Source organism: Chlorocebus sabaeus, chromosome 20 (genome assembly GCF_047675955.1).
Source record: "Chlorocebus sabaeus isolate Y175 chromosome 20, mChlSab1.0.hap1, whole genome shotgun sequence".
In the NCBI taxonomy this organism is placed as follows: domain Eukaryota; kingdom Metazoa; phylum Chordata; class Mammalia; order Primates; family Cercopithecidae; genus Chlorocebus; species Chlorocebus sabaeus.
This window is the reverse complement of record NC_132923.1, coordinates 51080268-51096900: the sequence shown is the minus strand read 5'-3', so window position 1 is coordinate 51096900 and position 16633 is coordinate 51080268. Positions and strand designations below refer to the sequence as shown.

At 37.1% G+C, this 16633-nt stretch overlaps 1 protein-coding gene across 1 annotated transcript in view; it reads right to left on the bottom strand.

The window, feature by feature from the left end:
- The window catches only part of COL24A1 (collagen type XXIV alpha 1 chain), a 390023-nt gene that overhangs the window by 66921 nt on the left and 306469 nt on the right, over positions 1-16633 (bottom strand). Inside the window, exons 46-47 of the mRNA XM_007978084.3 lie at positions 12957-13010; positions 11702-11809 (exon numbers count right to left, since the gene is read on the bottom strand). Of these exons, the coding sequence (XP_007976275.3) occupies positions 11702-11809; positions 12957-13010 (162 nt within the window). The remainder of the gene's footprint in view (positions 1-11701; positions 11810-12956; positions 13011-16633) is intronic.

The following is a 16633-nucleotide window of genomic DNA, read 5'->3' as shown; positions in this document are numbered from 1 at the left end:
GAGACCCATTCACTATCGTGAAAACAGCATGGGAAAGACCTACCCCTATAATTCAATCATCTCCCACTGGGTCCCTCCCATAACATGTGGCAAATATGGAAGCTACAAGATGAGATTTGGGTGGGAACACAGAGCCAAACCATATCAACAGGGCAAAGGAAATATAGATTTCAGATGGCAAAAATGCTTTTTTTTTTTTTGGATCTTGTTTTGTCATCTAGCCTGGAGTGCAGTGGCATGATCATACTTCACTGTAGCCTCTAACTCCTGGGCTCAAGCAATCCTCCTGCTTCAGTCTCTTGAGCAGCTATAGGCACATGCTACAATACCCAGATAATTTTAAATTTTTTTGTAGAGACAGGGTCTTGCTATATTGCCCAGGTTGGTGTTGAACTCCTGACCTCAAGAGGTCCTCCTGCCTTGGTATCCCAAAGAGCTGGGGATTACAGGCATGAGCCACTGCACCTGGGTGGCAAATATTCTTCATGAAGAAATTTTAGATGTATTCCCTGTAACATCTGGAGCAGTAGAAGAGTTTCCAAGATTGCTGCTATTGTTTAATATAATATTCAAGGTCACTTGCAACTTGCATGGAAAGAAAAATAAATGAATTTAAGGAAAGAGATAATGTAAGGAAGGAAATAAATCTGCCATTATTTGAAAAAGCCAATAGAATCACAACAGTAAATTATTTGAAATAAAAAATTCAGCCATATTAGACTATAACTGCTACAAATCAGTAGTGTTTATTTATATCAGTAATAACTACCTAGAAAATAGAATAAAAATAAGAATATACAAAGCCTTTACTGAGTGGCAATATTGCAGATTTATAAAGACAAAAAAATATGGAGTTTTAGACTGCCTTTGTAGTTATGTGACTGTAGAAATTACTTAATTTCTCAGTGCCTCAATTTCTGCATCTACAAAATGAGCAATATAATTATACCAACCTCATGGGGTTGTAAGGATTAAATTTGTTAATACATTAAAACTCTTATGGTACCTGGGCATGTTCTAAGCATTGTATGAATTTTGCCATTACTATTATGAAGAAATTCTATTAGAAAATGATAGAAATGTATATTTCCTGCTTTTATATTAGATAACTAAAATGATAAGATACAAATTTTCTCCAAATAAATCTATAAATTCAAGACAAATCTAATAACAATTCAAGCTTTTGCTTTATTTTTAGAGAAACTCAACAAACTGAATCTCAAATTATGTGGAGGAATAGAAGTCTGTAACTAGCCAATCAACCTTAAGAAAAGAATTTAAATAAGGGGGACTTGCCAACTACATACAAGAACATACTACAGAGTCATAGTAATAAGAATAGTGTGATGACACAAATAGACCAGAGGTCAGCCAATGTTTTCTGTAAAAGTTCCAGACAGTAACTCTGTTAGACTTTGCAGGCCATAGGGTCTCTATGTGAACTGTTCAATTCTGCTCTTATAGTGCAAAAGCAGCCATATGTAAATAAATTACTATGGCTATGTTCCAATAAATTAATTTATGAATACCAAAATTCAAATTTCATGTGTTTTTCACAAAACATTTTTCTTATTTCTATTTTCTACCACTGAAAAAATGTAAAAACCATTTTTAGCTCATGGGCCGTACAAAAACAGGCTGATTTGTTCACCAAATGTGGTGTGCTAATACTGGAATGGACTGCTGATATTGACTCATGCATAAATGAGAACTTTTAAACAAGCTGACTGGATTTTATCTGTTTGTCTTTTGAGATCCAATCTCCACCCTGCTCTATGACCCAGCAGGCTCCTTTACTCTAGCTTTTGCCCAGTGCCTTACCAAAGGGGTATGAACGTGAATGAAGTCCCCTGTAGTCACAAGGCAGATATGACTGAGGACCCAACCCACTGTAAGGCTTGCAGAATTTGCATATTAATACATCTTCAACTAGCTAGATTCTATGCTAAGATAAGAGCACTGGTGGAGAAAGAGAAGAACCCTAGGATAAGAAATGGGGACATTTGAACAGATACGGGCAAGACTAACAACTCTGAACCTCTAATCCCACTCAACCTTTCTGGCTTGTGGAGACAGTCCCTACTCAAGTACCTGGGAACACCATTAATAGTCCAGTAGATTGGCAATTTGAAGACTGGACTCAATTGTGGCCTATACTCAATGAGGCTGAAATGCTACAACTTCCTTCATAATAGACAGGGGTTCAAAGGCCCAGGATTGTATCAGCTACCCTCTAACCAGCCCCTGGAAGGGCTCAGAGAACATTCTTTACCACAGAGTTAAGAAATATCATTGGAATTAGGTTCTCTGATATAAATGGGAACACTGGAATCCCTGAGTGGTAGAATCCAGGTCATAGTGCTTTGCTATCAGAGAAAAGGTAGGAGCAATTACCACAGTAAGTTACAAGGATGGAGTGGAATCAGACTGTTTTGACTTTCACAGATCTGTGGTGATGGTTAATTGAACACAGGAGCCATAGGAATTGAATATATCACAGCATACTAGAATATATTAACACACAGGTGGAAAAATTGTAGGTCTTATAGATATGAATCTTACTTAAGCCCTTGTGCCTGGCATTCATGTACTCTCACTCAGTTCTCAGACTCAAGCCAGTTCCTAGCTCAGAATCCCTTGATTGAGAAGGAGGTAGGTTCTCTTCGGGAAAAAAACACTGCAATGTGGTCAGTGGTGTATACTACGACTCCTCCCCTAAGTATTCTTGAGAGAGACCTATGGTCATTTACTAGGTGAGTGAACCCTGGGAAAAGACAAATTTCAAGTCTTTCTAGAGCTGTTAAGATACTAGCTATAACCTGATGATAATCCCCAGAAATAAACACTGTGGTCAGAGTGGAAGCTTACGAGGACCAAGTGATAAATGGAGTTTTGATCCAATTCCTTTTCCAAGTGGGCCCAGTAAAGACTGTGAGCTCAGTTGTTTTTTTTTTCTCCCCTGCAATCTCAGAGCATAGTTAAACTTCCTAACTATAAAGGCTACTACTATGGTAAGATGGGAAGACACAAATGAATGTTCCTACAACTATCCCTTCCTGTCCCGTCCTCATCAATAATAAATCTAATGTAATAAGACATCCTTGTGAAAAACTGTACATATTATTCCCATCCCTGTGGAAAATTGTACATATTATTGCCATAAAGGCCTGAAAGATACAGGGATAGTGATTCCTACTATATTCCATATCCATTTTACTCATGTGTTTGGCTAGAGCAAACAACAGATAAAACTGAAGAGACTGGTAGTGTATTACAAAGTTAATGGGTTGGGGGATGATTGCAATTACAGCTGCAGGTTCTGATATGGTATATTTACTAAACCATATAGCCACTGGCAACAGCAGCTACTGACCTAGCAAACATATTTCCTATTCACATTCTTATCAGTAAAGATAATCAGAAGCAGTTTTCTTGCCTTCATGTGACAGGAAAAGCAGTATTCCTTCCCTGTCTTACCTCAGTGCTACGCCAACTCAATTTGCTTCTCTATCATAAAACAGACTGAGCAGATACCTTTATAGTCTGGATATCTCAAAAAATATCATTCAGATCCATTAAACTGGACTTGGACAGTAGAAATGAACAAGCATCCTAAAGGTGTACCAAAGGATAGAATTTAAAAGTTCAGGGGCTTGATAAATGCGTGTAATCACCCGATGGGTTCTTCCTGCCTGTTGCACAGACAAAAATAAAATCACTGAGACTGCAGCATTGCAGTAGAGTTTAAATTGATGCAAGGCTGGCCCACATGGGAGAACTGGAGTTATCATTCAAATCAGTCTCCCTGAAGGCTTAAAGGCTAGGGTTTTTACGGACAATTTGGTGGGCAGGCAGCTAGGGAATGAGTGCTGCTGATTGGTTGGGGATGAAATCACAGGGGCGTGGAAAACTGTCCTTGTGTGCTGAGTCTCCCTCTGGATGGGGCCACAGGATCAGTTGAGTCATGATTCACGAGTCTGGTGGAGTCAGTCAGAAAGATATCTCAAAAAATCCAATATTATGTTCTACAATAGTGATATTATCTATAGAAGCAATTGGGGAAGTCACAAATCTTGTGACCTCTGGCCATATAACTCCTGAGCAGTAGGGATTATAGAAACTACACCTATCTTGTAATCTCTGGCCACATGACTCCTGAGCAGCAAGGAATTAGGAAAACTAAACCTACATCTTAGTAGAGTTCAGGTCTCTCCCATAACCCTATTCTTGTGGGCTTTAATTAGTCTTACAAGGCAGTTTTCATTCCCCGAGCAAGGAAGGGGTTAATTTTAAGGTGGGACTATAGTCATTCTTGCTTTCAAGTTAAACTATAAACTAAATTATTCCCAAAGTTAGCTTGGTCTTTGCCCAGGAATGATCAAGGACAGCTTGGAGGTCAGAAGCAAGATGGAGTCAATTACGGCAGATTTCTCTGACTGTCATAATTTTGTAAAGGCAGTTTCATGGGTGAAGTTCCAGGAATAATGGTTTGGGGGCACATCAGGATACCTCTGCCAAAGCAGAGATAAATTGTTGTACTTTGCACTGACTGACCATCACAATAAAAGGGGTACAGTTCTGGTGAGCCTCTGTGGACTTTGGAGTCAACTTATATCAGATTTGGGTGTTCTGCTCCAATCCATTTTCTTAGTAACCTGTAAGGTTGCTGTTTTTTTTTTTTTAATTGTGGAGATGGCTATATATCTATATATATACATGCACACACACATATATACACACACACACACATATATATATAAATAAAATCATTTTAACCATTTTTAAGTATGCATTTCAGTGGCATTAGAACATTTACATTATTGTACAACTGTCACTACCATTTATCTACAGAACTTTTATCTTCTTTAGCTGAAACTCTGTACCCACTGAACAATAACTCTCCATTACTCCCTTCTACCAAACCCTGGCAGCCCCATTCTTCTTTCTGTCTCTCTGAATTTGATTATTCTAGGTGACGTAGGAGGTCAGCAGCACTTGTTTTCCAAGCACTGGCTATGACTCTGCTGATCAAAACAGGATCTGGTTAAAATAGGGTGTAGTAAAGAAACTAACCAAATACAGCTAAAACCAAAATAGTGAAAAAAGTGACCTCTAGTTGCTGTCAGTGCTCATTATACACTAAGTACAACATATTAGCATACTAAAAGACACTCCCACTAGCACCATGACTGTTTAAAAACGTCATGGCAATGCTTGGAAGTTACCCTATATGGTTTAAGAGGGGAGGGGAACCCTTCCTTGGTTCTGGGAATGCCCCATCCCTTTTCTAGAAAATTCACAAATAACCTGCCCCTTATTTAGCATATAATTAAGTAGTAGCTATAAATACAGCTAGCCAGCAATCTATTAGGGCTACTCTGCCTATGGGGTGGCCTTTATCTGTGGAGCAGCCATTTTCCTATACTCTGTTGCTCTGATAAACTTGCTTTGTGATATAGTTTGGATATTTGGCCCTGCCCAAATCCTTGAATTGTAATCCCCAATGCAGGAGGTGGGGGCTTGGGGAGTTGTTTGGATCATGGGGGTGAATCCCCCATGGCTTGGTGCTGTCTTTATGATAGTGAGTTCTCACAAGATGTAGTTATTTAAAAGTACATGGCAACACTCCCTCCACTCTCACTCTTTCTCTCTCTTGCTTGTTACTGCTTTCGCCATGGGATGTGTCTGTCCCCACTTCACCTTCTAGCCTCCTTAAAAGCTGAATAGATTCCAGCACCATGCTTCTTGTAAAGCCTGAAGAACTGTAAGCCAATTAAACCTCTGTCCTTTATAAATCACCCAGTCCCAGGTATTTCTTTATAGCAGTGCAAGAACAACCTAATACTCTTTGCCTTCACTTTACTCTGTCAGCTCCCTCCTGAATTATTTCCTGTCTTCCTGGAAGAAAAAAACACTCCCTGGCTGAGCCACAGTTTTGGGGTTTGCCAGCATCACAGGTCTTTCATATAAATGAGATCACAATATTCATCCTATTGTGTCTGGTTTGTTTCATTTAGTATAATGTCCTTCAAGTCTCATCCATGTTATAGTGTGTCAGACTTTCATTCCTTTTTAAGGCTGAAAAATATTCCATTGTATGTCACATTTTGTTTATTCATTCAATCACTGATAGACATTTGGGTTGTTTCTACTATTATGCATAATGCTGCTATGAACATTGGTGTAAAAATACCTTCAATGATGAACATGTTAATTTGCTTCACTCTAGTAATCTTTTTACTATCTATATGTATCCCATAACTTCTTACTGTACATCTTAAATTTATACAATAAAATTTATTTAAAAAAATCTTTTACATTCCTGCTTTCAGTTCTTTTGCATATATACCCAGAAGTGGACTTGCTGGGTTATATGGTAATTCAATGTTTAATTTTCTGAGGAACTACCATACTGGTTTGTGTCATACATACATTCATACAGTATTGTGTCATTTTACATTCCCAACAGCAATGTGCTTGTGTTCTAATTTCTCCACCATCTTGCCAACACTTGTTATTTTCTGCTTTTGTTTATGTTTGTTTTATAATAGCATCCTAACATGTGTGATGTGATATCTCATTTGGTTTTTGATTTGCATTTCCCTAATGGTAGTGATGTTATACATCTTTCCATGGGATTACCGGTCATTTGTAAATCTTCTTTGGAGAAATGTCTATTCAAGTATTTTTCCAGGTTGCCAGTTTTGAGTGAACCCAGAAGTCAGAAAAGGCTCTGCAGCAGATTCAGGATGTAAGTTACAACGCTATTAATATTTGGACCTCATGACTGAGAGACTCTAATTATATCAGAAGGCTCTGTAGCTGGTAGAGATGCCATATGGGCCCTTTGGTAATCTCCCATAAGAGAAACCCTGCTTATATCCATAAGATTTTGGAGACAGGCCATGCCCTCTCTGTCAAATGCAATTTACCCTTTGGAATACAGCTATGAGCTTGCTCTGATTGAAACTGAATGACTGAATCTGGAATGTCAAATGGCTATGCTCTCTGTTCTCTGTTTTTCCCATTACGAACTGGGTAATAATTGAATCCACTGAACCGTGAAATTGAATGTATACCCTAGCATACTACTCTTAAATCAAAATGGCATGTATTGAAACGGGGCCCTAGCAGGTCTAGAATGCACAGAAAAATGTGTAAGCAGGCAATTCAGATTTCCATGACACCTGTTCCCATTGCTTTGACATTGCTCCTTCAACTTTCCTAGAGAATTCCCTTTACCAGTTAATGAAGGAGGAAAAACCTCAGGCCTGATTTTTGGATATATCTGCATTGATTGTCAACATCAGCCCAAAGTGTACAGCTTCAGGCTGCATTAGAGCTTGAAAGATGTAAGTAAGGTGAACTCTTTCCAGTAGGTAGAACTTGAGGCAATACATATAGTTAGAAGGAGAGATGGCTTGAGATATGGATCTACACTAATTCAGAGAGCACTGGCTAAGAGTTTGGCCAGCTGGTCAGGCACTTGGAAATAATGGGTTTGAAAGGCTAATGATAAGAAGGTCCGAGGAAGATAAATTTAGATGAACCTTTCAAAATGGAATCAATGTAGAGTTAATTATATTCCATGTAGATACTTAACAGAGAGCATCCACTATAGAGTAGGTTCTCAATAGTCAGGTAAAGAAGATGGACCTTTACTGGATATCAGTCAACATTTTTCCATACTAATCATGGTGGTTGCTCAATGGGCCCACTGGCACAAATCCAACAATGTGGACTTTTCTTCACCAAGGTTGATCTGGCTACCACCCCTGGTGACTGCCAAACCTGCCAAAGTGGAGGCCAACACTGAGCTCCCAACAGGGCAATGCTCCCTGGGAGATGAGTTGGAGCTATAATAGCTGCAATTGTTCTCACAGGGGTGGACACATATTCCAGACATAGATTTGCTTTTTTTTTTTTTTTTTTTTTGAGACTGAGCCTTGCTCTGTCCCTAGGCTGGAGTGCAGTGGCCGGATCTCAGCTCACTGCAAGCTCTGCCTCCCGGGTTTATGCCATTCTCCTGCCTCAGCCTCCCGAGTAGCTGGGACTACAGGGGCCCGCCACCTCGGTCGGCTAGTTTTTTGTATTTTTTAGTAGAGACGGGGTTTCACCGTGTTAGCCAGGATGGTCTCGATCTCTTGACCTTGTGATCCGCCCGTCTTGGCCTCCCAAAGTGCTGGGATTACAGGCTTGAGCCACCGTGCCCGGCCATAGATTTGCTATTCTACCAAAAGTTCTTCTTGCAGTTGAAATGCAGTTGATACACAGCACGAATTATACATCAGAAGAGAGAGAGAGCCGATATACCTATAGCAATATGAATGTATCTTTAAATCCCAGTGCTAAGTGAAAAAAAAGATGCAGAATGGCCTAATATCATTTCCATAATTAAAGATATGCATAAAAACCAGTAGTATATTTTTGGAAGAACACATAAAGATAAAAATACACTTTAAAAATTATAAAATAGTGGACTATTTTAGGGAGAGGGGAATGAGAGTGGGGATAAAAAGAAGTCAGCCTAAGAGTAGGTCCATGAAAAAACTGAAGGATGATAATATGCATAAATTCATTAATATGATTATCCCAACAACTCTGTACCTAAGGTGAAAGACAAAGAGAGAGAGTGGAAAACCTTAAAAAAAATAAAAAAATAAAACAAAAGAAGCCAAAGTTGAAAGACTTTTTTTTTTTTTGCCTCCTTTGGCATCCAGGACTCTGGCAGGTGACTTAGGTCAAATTACTAGACAATCTCATTCAGGTCTTTGAATCTTGAAAAAGTGGCATGAAGATGCATGACAGTTTAGAAATTATTCATAACGCAGTAGCATTGGCACTGAGAGTCCAATGGTGGCCAAGTTGACTGGTGCCAATGTCATTGGTGGCATCCTAACTAGACTACTCCTTGCTTGGGGTGTTCTGTTGCAAGAAATCCTTAATTTCAGACTGTTTTCTGACCCTGGATTTCAAGCTTTTTAGCTGATTCTGTAAGCAACCCAGTCTCTATCTTATAATTTGTTTTCTGCTTAGGTCAGCCAGAGAAGATTTTTCTTTAAAACCAGTCAGACTTGGTGGTATCCCAAAGTCCTAATTGGGTTCTAGAATGCAAACAGCTTCATCATCTGGCCTTAAGACCCCTTCATTCTTGTGTATTCTAGATAAAGCCAGTGTTTCGATTACAGGCATGAGCCTTTGCCGACACAGCAGATAAAACTAGCATGACAGATTCTAGGAATAAGTTTTAGAGTGGCATTGAATGGAATCAACATTTTATTTGTGTTAACTCAGTATTTTTTATATTGGCTTTCTCTTAGCCATTAAATTACTGTCGTTTAAATATTACCTCAATATTGAAGAAAAACGTAGAGTTGTTAGAAAACATCTATTTTCTTGCTAGAAACAAGCAACAGATAATCAGTGCCACATTGCAATTTTCCTAAATAAAAATGTCATATATTGAAACTGGGCCCTAGCAGATCCAGAAAGCACAGACAAAATGTATAAGCAGTAATTCAGATTTCCATAATATCTGATCTCAAGAGAAAATTATCCATAATTTTATAATCCATATCAATGTTTTCATTCCATGAAATTTTCTGTCCTTCCTGAGGGATCTCTAGATATTACATGTTGCTAGAAAGAAGTTGTTTGTCATAATGAACCATTAAATGACCTGAGTAAAAAGTAATTAATGACTTTGATGTGTCACTAATGTCCTGATGAGTATCTCATAAGCTGAACATCTGAAATTTTTCTTAAACCCATATGTAGGATACTGATTTCTATTATCCACATAGGGAACTAATATCTGGATTAGTCATATTTTAGCCTGAGAACAAATGACTTCCTGGTCTTATTAATTAATAAGTTAATTACTACCAATTTATTATCAAATAAATTTATTTGCTATTACGAGTACTTTTACAACTCACTGTTTAGCCTTATAAACTACTGGGCCCATCCACCCCACCTCCATGATTATACTTGTGTATAGCAGCAACAAATAGAACATACTTTCACATGTGGTTTTCCTTGTTTGAATTCTCAAAAATCTTATTCAAAGTAATAGGAAGAGATTCACTACAATATTTCCCAGTAAAATTTAATCCACAAAAATACAGACTCTCAAACCAATTCAAAGCGTTTTACTATTGTAGTTTTAACATTTCACAGTCTCATTATAAGACTATCACATGGTGAGTATGGAGATTAGCACGAACTTGGAGACCCAGTGTATGAGCTCCCAATAAGACTGGGATTTCAAATGAATCTCTTTTAACCAGACTGATACTACTAGCAAAAGTTTATACAATACTTATTTTAATTAAAAACTTCAACCTGACTGTTCAAGTTTTCTAGGCCATAACCTGTTTCTTCCAAAACAAATAGAAAACATGTTAAGACTTCTTAACAGTATTCATATTTTCAGAGAATCTGACTAGATATTTATTAATGAAATAATTTTACTGGTTAAGTCATCATTTCAGTTTTTTTAAACAAATGAGATAATTCATTGTAGTGAAAAAGAATATTAATTTGCATTTAAGTTTAGGCATAGCACCATACTAGATTTGAATAAACAATAGAATTGACTTATTACCTAAGAAAAGAACAACAAATCAATAGGTAACCATATCCAAATAGCAGAAATTTAAAAGGGTAAGTTTTACTGTATTCTTAAAAGTATGTGGTTAATTTTTCTAATTCTTCTAATGTTTAAAGTAAAAACAACCTGGGGCAAAAATGTCTCAATTAGGATGACATTAGGGAAGGAAAGCGGGAAAATGGCTAAGCAAAGACAAAAATATGATTTTTAAATTTCAAATTAAATTTTAAATTCAAATAAATAAGATAGAAATCTGCATAAAAATAAAAGTGAATCTACATGATTGCATTACTTTCTTTCCCAAAATAATCATGGTGGTTGCTCAATGAGTCCACTGGCACAAATTCAACAATGTGGACTTTTCTTCACCAAGGCTGATTTGGCTACCACCCCTGGTGACTGCTAAACTTGCTAAAAGTAGATGCTGACACTGAGCTCCCAACACAGCAATGCTCCTTAGGGGATCAGTTCGAACTAGCTGTGATTGTCCTCACAGGGGTAGACACATATTCTAGACATGGGTTTGCTATTCTACCAAAAGTTCTTCTGGTAGTTGAAATGCAGTTAATATACAGCATGAAGAATTATGCATCAGAAGACAGACAGCTGATGGACCTATTGCAATGAATGAATTAGATGAACACAGAGAAAATATTCACACAATTCTTGTAAAATACTGAGGCTATAAAAGTAAAGGGAAAATGATTTTTCACAGAACCTACCTTGAGTTACTGCCAAGACCTAAATGTTCCAAAGGTGGCTTAAAACATTTGATGAACTCAAAGTACAGCCAGGTTGTATAGTCCTTAAGTTTTTGCTTCTTTATAATTCTTCTTTAACAGCTTTTATATTTTTAAAATGGCATGAATTATTAATACTATGAGTTATTAGATATAAAATACTGAAGAGAATGTACCTGTTGACAGTTCCTGGAAATCCTAAATACAACTGCATAATAGCTATTAGAGAAATGAATTGGCTTAATCTGAGCCAATGCCAAAGCTAAAATAGATAGCCAAAATATCTATAGTCTAGCAAGGAGACACACACATAAGAAATAATGAGCAAAGAGATACCCATACTACTCACAGGAAGTCCCTGTTTTCCTGGTGGCCCAACTTTTCCAGGGTTTCCCGAAATGCCATCTGCTCCATGGTATCCTTGTATGCCTTTTGGTCCAGGTAGGCCTTGAAGTCCCTTGATAAATAAAAATTATTTGGATTGTAGAGATGCTGAAAAGATGTTAAGATGACAAATACTTTTTTTATTTATTGAGTTGGAGAAGTTTACATTTTAATATTCTGTTCTAGGACAAATTTTCCTGTTTCCTGGATTCCTTAATGATTTAATATTTGGATTCAACAGATAACTTTAAAAGTTTAAAAGCCTTTAAAAGTTCCCCAAACAAAAATGCCAAGCTAATCAACAATTTACTGTGTAACTTTTTGGGCCTTAGTGTAATTCTCTGGTGTTTCTTATTGTGTCAACCAATATTTTATATAATTGTGGAGAAAAGATCGGCTATATGCACCTGTCATCTTAGGACAGAGGCTATCATTTCCCATCTGCCAAACCTTATATTGTGTTATTTTCCTGAGAAATAAATTATGGCTAATTAGTTGCCACTTTGAATCAGATAATTGTATGACTGAAGCAAGGTCTGAACATTTTGTTTCTACCCTTGGGCAACTGAATTTCATATTCAAGGATCTCTGATCTGAATGTGCTTATAATTTACATTCATTTTCTCTATTTTTTTTCAAGCCAATACAGGTCACCCAAAGCAGGCATCTAATCCTTGGCTAGGGGACACCAGTAAAAGTCTTTGCTAAAGAGCCAGTCAACACTTATCTGCCTGGCCAGGAGAGGAAACTGATGGTGAGGTAAAAGTTAATCTTTGTCTGTGATGAAAAGATTATTTTTTTTTTCTAAGACTTTTTATTTGTCTAGAGAATGAGAGGCTGAGTCCTCTAATTAAAATGTAGCTCATGCCATTTTAATTATGCTTGAAGATCTCTGGTCTTTGTCACCATTCATTTCATTATGATTTTAAGTTCTCTGTTTTTCAGTGGTTCACCATCAGAAGCATGAGTCCACCGGGAGGGCTTCATAACACAGGAAAATAGCATCCTTCAACTGAAGGGACTTATATTTAAACAGCAAGCTTGGTTTCGAGTTAATGGTCGTATTTGTTCCCTCTGTGTTCCAGCATGGGTTTAAATTTTTTTTAAGACAATCTGATTTATCCAACATGATGACATAATTGGCCCCAAACTTTTCTGCTTGCTAAAGTTGCCAGTTCTATTTAGAAAAGCAAGAAAGATGAAAGAGGCCTGTTACTTACAGGAATCCCAGCTTTCCCAGAAGGACCAGGAGCTCCTTTTTTCCCCTTATGACCCTAAAAATGGAAAGCGCAGTTGTCAATTGACTGTAATAAACTTACTTAAACTGAAGCCATAGAAAAGAACACTGAGACCTGGATGCTGCAGCAAGAACTAGCACAAACTAGTCGTATATCATTGAGATTGCCATTTAATTTTTCTGGGAGTCAGCTTCTTCATCTGAAAATGAGAAACTTTGACAAGATCATCTAGTAATTTCCTTGTAGCTCTAAATTATATGATTAAAGAATTTAAATTGTACTTCTAAAAGGGACCTGAATAGATTATTTAATAAATGTCCCTACTTTCAGGAAGGGCCTTGATCTCCTTTTGAAAATGCTACATATTTACTTAAACATTTAGTATCAGTAAACGTTATCAGTAAACATTTACTGAGTATCATGTATTAGGGACTCTGTCATGTGCTTGGAAGGCAAAGGCAAAGTTCCTCCTTGCAAGGCACTTACAATGTGGTAAGAGGAACATGAACTGATAGCCTAAAATGAGCTTCTCTGGAAGAACAGAGAAGAGCATACTTGTGATTCAAGGAAAAGATATTTATTTCCCACGGAACTGTTTGCTTTTCCATGTGTGAGATATTTTAAATCATAATTGATTCAGCAGTAATGGCTCTGCCAGGATAGTTAGGAACATTGCTCTTACAAATCATGCCATTGTTCTGATGACATTCTAAAAGTATTTAAAGAAGAAAATGTGGAAAAGAGTGACTTGGTTCACAAATAAGAAAAAGAATCATGTTTTCATTACCAGACACATTTCTCAGAAATCATCATCAGTTCTCACAAACAGGATAATCCCACTAAAATGGGATGTTAAATCATTCAATTTTGAAGACAAATTGTGCTAAAGATTCAGTTTAACAATAACAACAGAGAAACAACTTCAAAAGATGTTACTTTTTTTGACAATGAGCTTAAAGATTTTATGAAGAAATAGTATGTTTTCATAGAGAAAAAGAGCATCGTCTCTAAGAGATAAAAATCCAACTTTTGCAGGATTTGATAATGGGGAGATATAAGGATCATGGGTTGTACTTCCAACTTTGAAAACTATTGTACTTGTCTTAGAAGTCACTAATGCAAAATGTTTCTGAAGATGAGAAAACCAGAAAATAGGATAGTTGGTGACCTGGGTTTAATTCAAGTATATACATTTCTAGCGCATATGATCCCTATAAGTAAAATACGTTTTTCCTAACCCAATAAAAAAGCAAAATAAACAAAGACTATTTTAAATAGTGGAAAAAAGTTGTGATTTCAGTCATCTTGAATAATACTTATTAAATAGCATATGAACCATAATATGCAATTATGTTAATCAGTGTGTTTTTTCCTTTACAGTATTTCTTTTTATGCAACGAGATATATCTGTTCTATACTTTTGATTTTTCAAAATAGACTTTTCCTTGGCTTTTGAATTTCAAAATAGTCCAATGAAACTCAAGGTGGGGGTAACAGTTGGAAAAAAGCATATTTTCAGTTTCAAAATCATGTTTTTTAAACACAAAAGCCTGACTCTTAAATATTAAAAGTCTATTTTTGAGTTAAAAACCAACGTTTGTTATAAAGGACTCAAATCATAAAATTTATGCTATAAAGAACATATTTAAAATAATAATAATAATAATAATAATAATAATAATAATAATGATATAACAGAGAGTTTTTCCCATGAAAGGGGATAAGGATCCTCAAGTCAGGGAAAGGGAAAAGAAGAAGCAAAAGAGAAGCAGGACTGTTAGACACTGACAGCAATCTCTGAAAAGAGCCCCTTGCCCCTCATCCTGCCCTTGAGTCTTTTTCTCTTTTTTTTTTTTTTTGGAGACACCCAGGCTGGAGTGCAGTGGCTCGATCTCAGCTCATGGCAACCTCCACCTCCCAGGTTCAAGTGATTCTCCTGCCTCAGCCTCCCAAGTAGCTGGGATCACAGGCATGCACCACCACACCCAGCTAATCTTTGTATTTTTAGTAGAGACGGAGTTTCACCTTGTTGGCCAGGCTGGTCTCGAACTCCTAACTTCAGGTGATCTGCCTGCCTCGGCTTCCCAAAGTGCTGGAATTACAGGCACGAGCCACCATGCCTGGCCTGACCTTGAGTCTTTCTTAGGGTGGATAGAAACACTAATGCTTCCAGACAAGTTTGGGGATCTGGGCACAAAGATGATACCTAGGGAGACCAACGTCCTCATTGAGAAGTCTACATAAAGTATATAGAGTAAAAGTCTCTGCCTGAGATGTCTAGGACAGTGGGATTAAGAATGTTTTTCTGAGTCCTCCAAGTACCCTGTATGGTGTGGGGAGCAGATAATGTTATTTATATGTGGCCAAGAACAGAAGAAGATGGCCCTGAGAGGCCTGAGGTGGTCTTGGACCTGAGATGAACAAATAGCTGCACATGCCAGCATAGGTCAAAGTACTTCTGGCAGGAGGGCCAAGGTAGATGCCAACATGGTGAGATGATAGCAACTGTGGGCCAAAAGGGATGATGTGCATTTCAGGGGACACTAGTGTGAACAGATGATGACTGAAGACTAAACTTATTTTCCACCCGCCTTCCCTACCATCTGTAACTCCAAATTTGAGAAGAGAGTGAGTGGGGAAAATGCTAAATCAAATGTAGGATATTTGAGTGAATGGAGTTAAGGGCAGTTGATGGATTAGATTTACAGTACATATAAAACTGTACTTTCTTTTTGCCTGGCCAGCACTGAAAAATATGTATAGTGGCCCATTTGAAATCAGATCCATTTTAAAAGACTTCTGTTCATTGGGACTGTGCTGGCTCACAGAATACTAGAGAACGTAGTCTAATTATTTTGATGAGGGAAATATTTTTTAATATGCAACGTTAACACAAACTCTTGTTTTTTGTTTGTTTGTTTAAATGAGGCTGAAGGACAGTTATCTAGATACTTCACTAGTTCTAACACTCTTTAAGAAGGTAGCTTTATAAAGTAAAAATAGATTTAGAGAGTTAAGCAAAAATTATTCTCTCTTTTTTAACCAAGAAATTTCAATTCATTGAAATTTGGAATTTTGTTTTGGGAGAACAAAGATTTTGGCTTGAGTCTTGGTCTTTGAGAGTCATTATAGGACAGTTAACTCACATTTGCATTACAAAAGTTTTAAAAAATGGTTCTACAATTGGTTTTGACTTGCTCTAAATTTTTCTTTATAGCTGCCCACAGTCTTATGCCCATGAATGAATTGGTTGGTTAGGTTATATTAATCATATTTTACTTAATTTTTAAAAGATTACAAGTAATAGGCTTCTGCATAATAACAGGAGCTAGGAAATAATGTTTCTAATGTTGCTTCTGTTGCTAATTAGTTCTGTGATTTTAGGTAACTCATAATCTCTCTGAGATTTTAATTTCTTCATCTGAAAATTGAGAGGGTTATCCGGATAATTTTAAAGGGCCATTTCCAAATCTAAAAAATAAATTTAAAGCTTTGCAAAAACAAGATGACAGCAATTGGACAGGACCCATCTGGCCACTGAAGGTATCCCTAGTGAATAATACACAGTCATTATTCTTGTAGCAATTAATACTATTTTAAATTCTAAGAGGCTTTTAAATGTGCCCTTGGGTTGTATGCCAGCATTACCCAAAGTAGGA